Below are 14,383 nucleotides of genomic sequence, written 5' to 3' on the forward strand. Positions count from 1 at the left end.
CCCATTTTCCTAAGCTGATTGGCGTCAAAGAAAACGCGAAAACCCGAAAATTCTGCTTTGAAAATGATTTTGTTTGTAACGGGAAACAAACCGACGCTGTCCGTCGACGCTGTGGTTGCATGAGAACGTGATGGGCAGTATTTGTTTGGGCTGACTCCAGCAACTGATTGCAAAAACGAAATTGCAGATTTCAGCGGAAATACCAGATAAAACGCGCCCGACGACAGTAAAGCGACCATAAATCTAAAATTTAGTATAAAGAGCTCAAATTTCATTCTAAACCCATTAATGTATAAATCAACGTAATCAGGACAAATTACATAATTTAATAAAGTTACAAAAATACGATTTTTTCATGATTAACAAATATAGTGCCATTAAGGGTGAGGTGCGAGATGCACTGCTGTAGCAAAAACGTACCGAACCACGCGAATGTATTTGACAGGACTCGGTTTATGCGAGATTCTAGTGACATACCGACAAACGCGGAGGAATGGGTACCCTAAAGTTTTACGATGAACAGAGAATAATGATAGTACCACTAGATGGCTCTACCCTAAATTGCCAGCTGAGGACTGTGTTTGTTTGATGAGACGTGTCTTTTAACCACGCCTCCTTGTACTGTGTTGTTCGCAGCTTGGAGATGCGCGAGCACAGCTGCGGTCGCGCGAGCAGCGGCTGTCGGAGCTGCAATCGGAGGCTGAGCAGCTGCGGGAGCAGAACGCCCGGCAGACATCCATCATCACGTCGCTGCGCAAGAGGGTTCAGGTATGCCTGCAGCTGCAGCTGCCGACACCAGAGCGCGGCGCATGCTACGTCACGCGCTGTCCGCGCGCACCTACTTGACACGTGTCGCAGTGGCTGATGGAAGCGACCGTAAGTGGGAAATACCCCCTCGACGGTCAATAATACTGTGCAATATTATCGACGTTTTCCATGGACTGCTCAGCTGTATTGCAGATAATATCTTGCACGAAATCAAATCAAATGGTTTGGAATGTTGGTTATAAATATGCTGCTGCAGTGATAATGGCTCTACTTCGTAGACGTGACTGGAAGCAGTTGTGGAACCATGCGACCGCTATAATCATAAGAATAGAAATAGCCTTAAAATGGCTCACTGGTCGTAAAATAATAGTCACAGGATATTTCTGGACCCTTTTTTTATTCATTAAGCGTTTCGCGGGCTCTCCCCATATTCAGATTTATATATATATATATATATATATATATATATATATGAGGGTGAGTCAAATGAAAACCTTAAATTTGTAATAACAAATCGAAATTTTGCGCCGTTACCCTGTAAGTTGGTAAGCGTGCTACAAACAGCGTGCAGAATGGCCTGTAGGTGGCAGCATAGTGCAGATGCACTCATACCGTCGCAGTATCAGTATAAAGACGGCCGCCCCACTTGCGACTTGCACCAGGGAAGAACAGCGTTCTGTTGTTCGGTTTTTTCGTAGCGAAGGTGTGAAACCTATTGAAATTCATCGACGAATGAAGGTTCAGTACGGTGATGCATGTCTATCAGAGCAGCAAGTCTACGAATGGTGTAGGAAGTTAGCAAATGGTGTGACTTCAGTGGAAGATGCTCCTCGTCCAGGTCGGAAACAATGAGTTGTGGCTCTACAGAACATTGCAGCAGTTGAAGCCATAGTGAAAGAAAACCGCCGAGTGACACTGAATGACATTGCAGCATGTTTACAGATTAGTCATGGGTTAGCACACCACATTGTGCATGATGTGCTCCAGTTTCACAAAGTGTCTGCAAGATGGGTGCCACTGCAGCTGATTCCTGAAATGAGAGAGCGACGTGTTGATGCTTGTGAAAAACTTCTTTGGCGCCTTGAACGAGAAGGTGATAACTTCCTTGTAAGAATCGTTACTGGGGACGAAACCTGGGTTCACTTCCACCAACCGGAAACGAAGAGAGCGAGCAAGATATGGCGCCATTCCCCATTACCAAAACCAAAGAAGTTTCGGACAGAACCATCAGCAGGGAAGGTTATGCTGACTCTCTTTTGGGACGAAAAAGGGGTCATTTTGGAGCATTGCATGCCTGGAGAGACCATTGTCACCAATGCATCATACACAGATCTCCTAAAATAATATCTGCGTCCTGCAGTCAAATCAAAGCGACGTGGACTGCTGTCAGCAGGTGTCCTTTTGCAACAGGACAATGCAAGGCCCCACACTGCCCGTACAACAGTTGCAACAATCACAGACCTGCATTTTGAGTGTCTTCCTCACACACCATACTCACCAGACCTTGCCCCAAGTGATTTCCATCTGTTTGGACCACTCAAAGACGCAATGGGAGGAAAGAAGTTCCGTTCTGATGAAAAGGTATGCCACGCGGTGCATGAGTGGTTGCGCTGACTACCAAAAGAATTTTTTTCTAAAGGAATTTATGCACTTTGTAACCGCTGGAGGACTTGCATTGAGCGTGGGGGAGATTATGTTGAAAAGTGATACAGCTTTGTACCACTTCTGCACAATAAATAATATTTTAAAAAATATTTGTTTTCATTTGACTCAGGGTGTTTGAAAAAGGACTCCCTAGTTTAAGTATAAATTTAATGGAGAAATTAATGAAAAATTATATCAATGAGTACATACCATGAAAGACAATTCATTCAAGTTTTGCTTAATGTTAACAGACTTCAACGTGGGATCAACTTGTTGCTCTGCACACGTCGAGACGATATTCCACTTCTCGCCACCTATTCACCAACATTTCCGTGTAACTGTCGCAACCGCCTCGACGATTCTTGCCCAAAAGTGATTGATGTCTCTGATCTTTTCACTGGACACGACATTTTTTAAGTATCCCCAAAAGAAAATGTGCAGTGGGGTTGAGTCTGGGCTTCGTGGTGGCCAAGGTATTGGGCCAGCGCTGCCTATCCACCTTCCTGGAAGCGTCAAGAGCCGCACTCACCTGGTTACTGTAATGAGGTGGGGCGCCATCTTGGTGGAAAAACACATGAAACACGGATCTGTTCAACAACATCTTCAGAAGTTCTCGGCCTACCTCGTGATTTTGTTTTTAAAACACTACCGGTTTCCTTGAAAGACTTTAGCCAATGACGGATGGTTATTGCCGTAGGTGGTTCACCACCATACTGACGTCTTAAATTACGTTGCACTGTTATAACTGACTCAGTTTTCAGAAGTCAAATAACGCAATGCGCTTTCTGTTGCGGAGTACACATTCTTGCAGAGTTGCCCAGCACTGCACTGCACGCACGCCTGGAAAGACAATACTGGTGCCGCCTCGAGGTCAAGCAGACCTGCCAACTGCAGGGGAGCCAAACTTGGAGAGTTGATGAATCAAACACCACGAACTAGAATACTGTATGTCACTTTGTACAGATTCTACGACACATTAAAACTAGGGAGTTCTTTTTCAAACACACTATGTATCTTTGACAAAGTTGTCAAATGACGTCAGAAGCAACATAGATCTTATAACTAAAAAAATAAGAACACTTAAACGTGTGTGAAATCTTATTTTGCTGTGTGGAATTGTAAAACCTTTGTTGCTTTTGACCTTACTTGACAATTTTGTTAAAGTTGTATGTTCACTTTGTATCAAAGGGTATGTATTACGTTTTAAATGTCTTGTTACCATATGGTGGTTTAATACATGTGCTCCATTTACACACATGTGTAATTTTGCAAGAGTGTAAAAAATATATTTGTTATCAGGTCATATGAAGATTGGCAGAGCCCGAAACGCGTAATGAATTAAAAAACGGGTCCAGAAATATTCTGAGGCTATTATTTCGTGACCAACGAGCCAATTAAAGCTATTTCCATTCTTTCTCTACTTCGATGAAAGCAGAAAACAAGATGGATGAAAAACTGATTGAAGGAGCGTCATAGATCGCCCACGAAAACATATTGAGAGAATTGAGTTTCAACAAAAAAAAGAAAAAAGAAACAAAGATTATCATAAAGTTTTGTGTGTTGTGGTCCGATATTTGAGACATTACTGGAAATGACTCTCCCTGTACACTGGCGTTCCCGAACATGGGTACTTACCCGCCCTCGCCTCTTCCCCTCACCTTCCGATAAATTTCTGGGGACGTCCGTACCCCATCAGCAAAAACAGAAAGTAATGCAATGAGAGGCGCAGCTCCATCAAGTCGTCGCTTATCTATTACACTAAGAAACCTGCTACCGGCAATTCTTTCGAATGCTTGAAATTTACAAGTGCTGTTTCACCTCACAGTATTTTACATATAGTCACGGAAACGTGTCGTGCAATAATGCGAGCAGTAAAGGGTTACGTATGGGTAAGTCAAATTTATGTTATCGGCGTTGTGTGAAATCGTGGTATTCTATAGAACTCATAGGTAATATGTAGAATGGCGTATGATTTTAGGCAAAGAATGAAACACAGGTTTTTTGTAAAATTGTTGTATACTTTTCCCGGGCTTTCTATGTAATTCCTAGGCATTATACAGAATGATCAGTACCATTTATGCAAAATATTAAAAGGGCGCAATGTGAGAAGCCTTTATTAACCAATAAGCATTTTAAACTGAAAGAACAAAACTACGAAATAAAACACAGGATATTCTTACCGGAAAACTATGAAAGCAGAACTGCAGTTGAAGTATTTGTTACAGTAAGTACTTGCTTCTCTTCTTCACAAAAAAACACTTTACATTTTGCCAATTTGATCTTATACATATATTTGACAACTTAAAGAAGAATAGGGTCAGAATGTTGTTACCTGTAAAACACAAAGCAGGACTGGCATGATCTACTTGTTGCACCAATTGCACTTAACTTCTTTTTCACAACAAAGCCACCCTCATATTTCGGCATTATGTATTGCACATACACCTGACCAATCCTTGGCCGCCTCCGGTGGACTGAGAATTAGCTGCAATTCGGAGACGTATCTCGTGGTCAAGAACATCTTCAATTCTCATTGAGTTCTTTGGGCATACGGTAAATTCCGATCTTGCATAGAGCTGCTTCAAGAGTCCTTCTCCAGTTCTAATTCGGTAAAAGCCGTCTTCCGTCACGTTCATAACAACAGCCAAAAGATTGCTTGAGTCACCCCACCCTTTGTGGGCGTCGGGCGACGGAACACACACAATGTGGCATCAAAGGCACAGGAGCATTTCTTTTTTGTCAGAGTCTCTTTTTCACTGCTTTGGCCTGAATCTCAAGGTTCAGTTTCGATTCCGTTTCACTTTGGATGGCTTTCTTAATATCGAAACAAACACTGCACATAATGTTACTCCCATAACCCTCCACTTCCTCGTCGTCTTCGTCTATAGGAGATTGACCACAGATGGCATGAGCGTTTCGGCCACAGTTTTGGCATGTAAGAGCACAGCTGGTTTCTTTTAAAAATACGCAACAGATATAAGAAAAGAAGAATTTTCGGTAACCACAGGAATGGAAGGCTCTTCGTTAACCATGACTTCCTCACTGTTTTGGTTTCCCCATCATGGATTGCATTCTCATCTATGTCTTCTGCAGGGAGCTGTGCCTCTTGCATTGATTCATCTCGTCTTTCTTTCTACTGTTGTCTGTGAGCTCTTTGTTATTTTTTCCATCTCTTCAACAGTCTCTACGTCTTGCAAACCGTCGTCAGGCAGGGACGCTGTCGAGAGACCTACTCTAGCTTTGCAGCCCAACAGAGCTTCGTATAGTGACATGTTAATCTCAGAATGAAAAGCTCTGTTTTTCATAAGTTGCACGAACCGCAGTCCATCACTCCAGCAGCTACTTTCTTTCTTCTTACATCCAAGCACATCGCATATTTCCCATGTCCTGATTTCCTCTTTCGACGCTGCCCTGACTCTGTGAGTGGCGAGGCTTACCATGGATGTTCTTCACGGTGGGCCAGTATCGTTTTAGTCTGCTTACCACATTGCAAATTCCCTGCCGTTGTCGGACTGTAGAATCGTTGGAGCTTCAAGCAACGTAACTACGAGGGTGACTCAAATGAAAACTTTAAATTTGTAATAACAAATCCAAATTTCGCGCCGTTATCCTGTAAGTTGGTAAGCGTGCTACAAACAGCGTGCAGAATGGCCTGTAGGTGGCGGCATAGTGCAGATGCACTTATAACGTCGCAGTATCAGTATAAAGATGGCCGCCCCACTTGCGACTTGCACCAGGGTAGAACACCGTACTGTTATTCGGTTTTTTCGTACCGAAGGTGAGAAACCTATTGAAATTCATCGACGAATGAAGGTTCAGTACGGTGATGCATGTTTATCAGAGCAGCAAGTCTACGAATGGTGTAGGAAACTAGCAAATGGTGTGACTTCAGTGGAAGATGCTCCTCGTCCAGGTCAGGCACAACGAGTTGTGACTCCACAGAACATTGCAGCAGTTGAAGCCATAGTGAAGGAAAACCGCCGAGTGACACTGAATGACATTGCAGCGTGTTTACAGATTAGTCATGGGTCAGCACACCACATTGTGCATGATGTGCTCCAGTTTCACAAAGCGTCTGCAAGATGGGTGCCACTGCAACTGACTCCTGAAATGAGAGAACGACGTGTTGATGCTTGTGAAGAACTTCGTCGGCGGTTTGAACGAGAAGGCGATGGCTTCCTTGCAAGAATCGTTACTCGGGACGAAACCTAGGTTCACTTCCACCAACCGGAAACGAAGAGAGCGAGCAAGGAATGAAGTCATTCCTCATCACCAAAGTGATTTCCATATGTTTGAACCACTCAAAGACGCAATGACAGGAAAGAAGTTCCGTTCTGATGAAGAGGTACGCCACGTGGTGCATGAATGGATGCGCGGACTACCAAAAGAATTTTTTTATAAAGGAATTTATGCACTTTGTAAGCGCTGGAGGACTTGCATTGAGGATGGGGGAGATTATGTTGAAAAGTGATACAGCTTTGTACGACTTCTGCCCAATAAATAATATTTAAGGTTTTCATTTGACTCATCCTCGTATGTCGATAAGGTCGTAGGCTAATTCTTCCGCTATCTTTGATTTCAGAACCCTGAGAACAACAAACTTAGTGAGATGAATTTGCTAGACCATTATAAACTTGTACTCCCTATTAGGGAGTAGGAAAAAATGAATTCCGAAAAAACTGTTGGCTTGGCCACAACACCTTTTTTATCACCTTTTTGCTTTTTCTGGCAAGTCTCACAAAACTGAATGACAGCCCAATATCATGTTCTTGTACTTGGGTGAAAGTTCTTTCAACGTCCCGTCCCGCCCTCCATGACCAATAGCCAAATGTGCCTTATAGAATACGCCAAATAACTTGGAGTGCGCGAAGTAAAATTGAATATCACTCGTACCTTCTTTAACAGGATAGATCGACTTAGTCTTATTCTCGACCATCATTACGTCATAGTGTTTTTGCAGCTAATAGCGCCGTGGTTCCTTCTTCACGGTCGTCTTAGCCTTTTTCACGTAGTTGACTAACTTTGGTAACTGGTTTCGTTTAACAAAACTTGTGATAATTCATCGTAGAACCGTCGTTCCATGTCAGCATGGCGTGATTCCTGTCGTGGCACAACAATCGCTTCCGTCATAGCGATACAAGAACAACGGGAAAGGATGACGAGAGACCGTCTGTGGAACCTCAGCCGGATGGGCGGTGTCCGTGACGTGTTAGTTGAACGTCGAACAACAATGCGCGGTCTTTGCAACCATTAAGCAAAGACACGAACGCCACCGCAAACAGTGATAGTGGAAAAAATGGCGGGATTAGGCGTTATGCTTTGCCAGCAGGCAGTCTGTCGACGTATACAATGCCTAGGCAATGTACACTCGCCGCGCGGGATTAGCCGAGTGGTCTGGGGCGCTGCAGTTATGGACTGTGTGGCTGGTCCCGGCGGCGGTTCGAGTCTTCCCTCGGGCATGGGTGTGTGTGTTTGTCCTTAGGATAATTTGTATTAAGTAGTGTGTAAGCTTAGGGACTGATGACCTTAGCAGTTAAGTCCCATAGGATTTCACACACATTTGAACATTTTCGCAATGTACACTGAAGCGCCAAAGAAGCTGGTATAGGCATGCGCATTCAAATACAGAGATGTGTAAACAGGCAGAATACGGCGCTGTGGTCGGCAACGCCTATATAGGACAAGTGCCTGGCGCAGTTGTTAGATAGGTTACCGCTGCTACGATGGCATGGTATCAAGATTTAAGTAAGTTTGAACGTGGTGTTATACTCGGCGCAAGAGCAGTGGGGCACAGCACCTCCGAGGCAGCGATTAAGTTAGGTATTTCCAGTACAACCATTTACGAGTGTACCGTGAAAGTCAGGAATCCGGTAAAACATCAAATCTCCGACATCGCTGCGACCAGAAGAAGATTCTGCAAGAATGGGACCAACGACGACTGAAGAGAATCGTTCAAAGTGACAGAAGTGCCACCCTACCGCAAACTGCTGCAGATATCAATGCTGGGCCCTCAACAAGTGTCAGCGTGCGAACCATTCGACGAAACTTCATCGATGTGGGCTTTCGGGACCGAAGGCCCACTCGTGTATGCTTGATGACTGCACGGCACCAATCTTTGCGCCTGGTCTGGATCCGTCGACACCGGCATTCGACTGTTGATGACTCGAAACATGTTGCCAGATCGGACGAGTCTCGTTTCAAATTGTATCGAGCGAAAGGTCGTGTACGGATATGGAGAAAGCCCCATGGATCCATGGACCTTGCATGTCAGCAGGGAGACTGTTCAAGTTGGAGAAGGCTCTGTAATAGTGTGGGGCGTGTGCAGTTAGAGTGATATGGGAACCCCTATACGACTCTGACAGGTGTCACGGACGTAAACGTCCTGTCCGATCACCTGCATCTATTCATATCCATTGTGTATTCCGGCGGACTTGGGCCACTCCACCAGGACAATGAGACACCCCACACGTCCAGAATTCCTACAGAGTGGCTCTAGGAACACTCTTCTGAGTTTAAACACTTCCGCTGGCCACCAAACTCCCCAAACATTCAGCATATCTGGGACGTCTTGCAACATGCTGCTCAGAAGAGATCTCCACCCTCTCGTACTCTGATGGACTTATGGACAGTCTTGCGGAATTCATGATGTCAGTTCCCTCCAGCACTACGTCAGACGTTAGTCGAGTGCATGCCACGTCGTGGTGCGTAACTTCTGCGTGCACTGTGGGGGCCCTACACGATGTTAGGCAGGTATACCAGTTTCTTTGGCTCTTCAGTGTATATAATATCGATCTTTCCAAACTGTGACGTTCGGGTTTAGGTATTCTATACTTAACCAAGGTATCCAATAGAATACTGGATTTCACACAATGCCGGAAACATATACACAGAGATAAATAATATTAGATACTTTTATTCATAAGCAGCTGACAAACCTGATACTGCTCGGGCATTCATTTTGTCAGTTTCGCATTAGAAATGAAAACAAAAAATGAGCTGTGCTTTTAGAGAAGAATCCAAAAAATTCCATTCCTATGTATTCGTGAAAATACCTTTGTAATTATGAAACTGCCGTAAAGAGAAATATCCATAATGTACAAACTTGTAAGTACAGTATCCAAATTAAAAAAAAAAAAAAAAAAAAAAAAGGTGATCGCGTGCAGTTTCCGTTCGGTGGGCGCACCTGCTTCGGAGTGTCTACAACGCGATTTTGTGAAAGTTTTTATGGCAACGCCTCTTCATAACACCATAGACGGCTGCTGTTTTTGCCTACAGCCGTTTGCGAATCGCAACTGAAAGCTGTCAAAAGCACTGCCATGTCTCACGAATTTTCCAATTTGACTCGAGAGTATGAGTCTCTTAGCAGTAAAGAATAAATGTGTTAAAATTCATGCATGATATGGCAATTTTTCGCGGATCTCGGTGTTATCACGTCCTATCTCTTGAATAATGGTGTTGTACAATGATGTACTCGTGTAAGTACAATCAGCGGCATGTGCGGGTACTGTCTGCGAAATATGTTGCGAACAGGATTAACAGCAAAGAAGTAATAAATTTAAGCGTCAAGCATAAAGCGCAAGTTTTTCCCGCATCTCAGTTTAATGACGTCATATCTCCTATTCTGTTTCATATAATGATATAATTTTGTAGGTACATACAGCGGCGTATTTGGATGCTCTCTGGAAAATGTGTTCAGAATAGAGTTAGTAGCACAGAAGCAATACATTTAAACGTTATCCATGACGCGGCAGCTTTTCGTGACTCTCAGTATTTATGACGTCATACCTCCTGAACTAAATGTTGTACCATGATATACTTTTGTCGGTGTATTTAACGGCATAAGTGAATATAGTATGCGAAATTTATTGCGAACTGAGTTAGTAGCTCAGAATTAATACATTTAAACATCATGCATGATGCGGCAGTTTTTCACACATCTTATTGTTTATGACGTCATATCTCTTGGACTACGATAGGTACGCGATTCTTACCCCTACAGCGATTGTTGGCTGATTACCAAGTTTGGTTGAAATCGCTCTAGTGGTTTAGGAGGAGATGTGGAACTAACACATACACACTCATACATACATGCATACATACATTTTTATAATATATATGAATTTTGCATTAATTTAACTTTTTAGAAACCTCTAACTTCGTGTCCATTTCTTATATATTAAGCAACAAATTATACGATTCATCAATCTTAAAAAATCCTGCTTCTATCCTCATCTGCCCTAACATCTCACAATGCCAGCAATGATTTATACATTTCGATGTGCTTCAAGATCAATGGTCTTTCGTCTGGTTTTGAGCTCGTTTTCCGCACAACAGCAACAAACTTAACCTAATCTAACCATCTTGGGCCGTGCAGCACGCAAGAGACTGTCAAGTATACTCTCACAGATTACAGGATATTACCAGGCAGCGCAACACATTTCCAAAGTTTTTGATGTTCTCAATATTATTGCGCAACCCCTCAATCGCACTCCTAGACTGTCAATGTTACTACACGTCCGGGAACCGTCTACGGGGCGCCTTAAAGGTCGCTCCCATCAGCCACCGCGCCGAGTGTGAATTTCGTTTGCGCGGCTGTAAGAGTCATTAGCACGATGCTGCTTTCAGGCCGCCCAGCTCGCGTCTCACGGCCTGTCCCATCGACCACACCAGTGATAGGCAATCCGAGATCCGAGAACAGCCAAGTTGTCGATTTCAGCAAGTTATCGTTGTTCTCGACTACCGAACTCAGTTCACAATTTTCGGTTCTCACTTTTCCGTTATCGCTTCCAAGTTCTTGGTTTTCGGTAGTCGCTTTTCAGTTCTCGGTTCTGCGTTCTCGTTTCTTAGTTATTGTTTTGCAGTTGTTTAGCGTGTTCCCATTGACCAAAATGAGGCCAGAGTTCTCGGATTTACATTTGTTCCCATTTTTTCTGACGTCATTGATTTGTTCATTAGAACGTTGCATTTGAAAGATGTAATAAAACTATATTATAGTTATCATACACAGACGTGACAGCAGTCGTGCGATACCTCCTAATATCGTGTCGTACCTCCTTTTCGTGGTAGCGTTCTCGCTTCCCGCGCCCTGGTTCCCGGGTTCGATTCCCGGCGGGGTCAGGGATTTTCTCTGCCTCGTGATGACTGGGTGTTGTCTGATGTCCTTAGGTTAGTTAGGTTTAAGTAGTTCTAAGTTCTAGGGGACTGATAACCATAGATGTTAAGTCCCATAGTGCTCAGAGCCATTTGAACCTCCTTTTCTCCGACGTAGTGCGGCATCTCGACGTGGCACGGACTCAAAAATATTGAGCCACTCTACCTCTACAGCCGTCCATAATTCAAAAGTCTTGACAGTGCAACATTTTATGCATGAGCTGACCACTCGATAATGTCTCATAAATGGTCGATGAGACGCAAGTCGTGAGATCTGGGTGGCCAAACAATTGGTGCCCAGTGACATAGCGTATTGTCAACCGTAAAAATTCAGTCGTTATTTGGGAGCATGAAGTCCATGAATGAATGGCTGCAGATCGTCGCCAGGTAGTTGAACGTAAGTATTTCTTATCGATGATCGGTTCAGCTGCTTCTGAGGACCTAGCACATTCCATGTAGACGCGGTCCATACCATAATACATCCCCACCAACTTAATCCAGTGCCTGTTGACGACTTGGGTCCATGGCTTCGTGGGGTCTGTCACACACTCGAACCCTACAATCAGCTCCTACCAACTGAAATCGGGACTCCTCTGATCAGACCACGGTTGTCCAGTCGCCTAGGATCCAACCGACATGGGCACGAGCCGAGAGAGGCGCTGCAGGCGCTGTCGTGCTGTTAGCGAAAGCACCCCCGTCGCTCGTCTTCTGCCAGTGAGCAATGCCTACAGTAGAGGAACAATTCGGAGACAATGATTGTATCAGCATGACAATGCACCCTGTCGACTATTTGCGAACAGTAACATTCCTGAAATGGATTGACTTGCCGAGAGTGCCGACCTAAACCCAATGGAACACATCTGGGATGAGCCAGAACGTCGACTTCGCTCCACACCCACTACCTCCCCTGGTTGACGAATAATGGGCTGCCATTCCTCCACAGACGTTCAGACACCTCACTGAAAGTGTCCCCAGCAGAGTTCAAGCTGTCATAAAGGCGAAGGGTAGCCACACACCATATTAATGTTCACTAATAGGTGATCACGTAGTGTGTAATGTTCTTTAAAGATTTCTTTGGAATACATTGAATGATTGCCTGAACTGGAAATGCATACAAAACTGGAGTTATTGTGTAGCGTGTTATAACTGCAGATGGTGTGCTTACTCTGTGTTATTGTTAGCAAAAACCTTACATGACCCGATTTGGCAATGCAACTCTCAATACCAATAAAGAAATACAGTCACTGCAAAATACTTTCAGCCCCAGCCCTGTTCAAAATTGAGAAATTTGGTCCCTGTGCACATAACAAATAGATACTTATCTCTAAAGTACGAATGGTGGATGACGATATATTCTGGTCCCTCATGATGAAGAATAAAATATACTAGCTACAGGCTCAGCGGTATGCAATGCTGGCTGTAATACTCTGAAATGTACATGGAATTCTTTTGGCTGATAAATGAAAACATCTAAGAAAAATTCAATGTCTTTGAAAACACATGACCTGGGCAGGGAGGCGGTAGTGATTAGGGGAATTACTAACACTGACCTTTTCAATAGTGAAGTTGAGTTTGGCTTCCCAAAACATCTGACAACAAAAATTACGTTACTCAGAAATATTACATCATTTTTACTAATTGAGTCACAACAGCTAGTATTATCTGACCTCACTAAAAAAGCATGACGGCAAAACATCAAAATGCGCAGACCTAATCTTACAAACACTTCAAACGGGAAATATCTAACTAGCCTATACATCAAATCTGGTTACGTATATCCTGGGGTTACTCAACATAGAACTCACTGTTACCAATTATCAGTCAACTCATTTACACTAACGTGCTGGCAATTCTAAAGTCATAAAAATTTAATTTCTTTACATTACTTGCGAGAAGACTTCTGCTTCCACATTTATGTTTCCAATAACACATGTACTCGTGATTCCTACGTTGTAATCTAACACTTGGTGGCTTTACAGAGCACACCACTGACACTGCCTACTGCATCCTCTTTCGCTCACAGACAGATACCCACTGCGTGAGCCAAGCGTTCTCTTACTCCAGCACTAAGATCTCAGACCAAAAGCAATATCTTTGGTTCTGCGATCGTGCACAGTCAGCGATCCGCTTTATAGAGCCCATCAGAGATATACATCATTTATAATATAATAGTTTCATTTTAGTTTACATTAGTATCATTACAATACTCGGGTGACACATATAAGTGTACCCCAGTAGACTCCTTTCAAGTGCACGTTTTTTCTTACGACGTACAAACCAGAGATATGTTGTATACATTTCCATAGTATCAGTAATGTTGTAAGCTGGTCTCTGTATTTTTTTCTGTCTGAAATGTAGTCTAACTTTGCAGAACCTAATACGAACTGAACTGTAGCTGATCTGAATCCATATTGAATTTGTCTTAAATGCGCAACGGAAATAAAACAATTATCTGGTCCTAATCAAAATTACCACTTACCTCGCGTCCTGACAACATTGTTGCAGATTTCTCGAAAGCACAACAGCAAGCACACAGCGGCTAAGCTAGATGTTTGTTTCTAAATACGCATTCAAACTGCTGCATGTGGTAATACGTAATGACAAACTGTGAGATGGAGAGAGTAACTATTCCTATGAAATTATATTCCAAGACAACGATTTTAGAATGAAATATATATTCAAAAAGACAGAGTAAAACTTCGCGTGATCTCCACACATAACATTGGTCTGAACTATACTATGCTGAACAGCGTGAACCACGATTTAAAAAGGGTACAAAGTTGAAACTTCCTGGCAGATTAAAACTATATGTCGGACCGAG

At 43.3% G+C, this 14,383-nt stretch overlaps 1 protein-coding gene across 1 annotated transcript in view; it reads left to right on the plus strand.

Moving 5' to 3' along the window:
* The window catches only part of LOC124619654 (coiled-coil domain-containing protein 170), a 451,315-nt gene that overhangs the window by 110,354 nt on the left and 326,578 nt on the right, over window positions 1-14,383 (plus strand). Inside the window, exon 3 of the mRNA XM_047146186.1 lies at window positions 637-768. Coding sequence (XP_047002142.1) covers window positions 637-768 — 132 coding nt within the window. The remainder of the gene's footprint in view (window positions 1-636; window positions 769-14,383) is intronic.

The sequence above is a fragment of the Schistocerca americana genome, chromosome 6, assembly GCF_021461395.2.
Source record: "Schistocerca americana isolate TAMUIC-IGC-003095 chromosome 6, iqSchAmer2.1, whole genome shotgun sequence".
Taxonomy (NCBI): domain Eukaryota; kingdom Metazoa; phylum Arthropoda; class Insecta; order Orthoptera; family Acrididae; genus Schistocerca; species Schistocerca americana.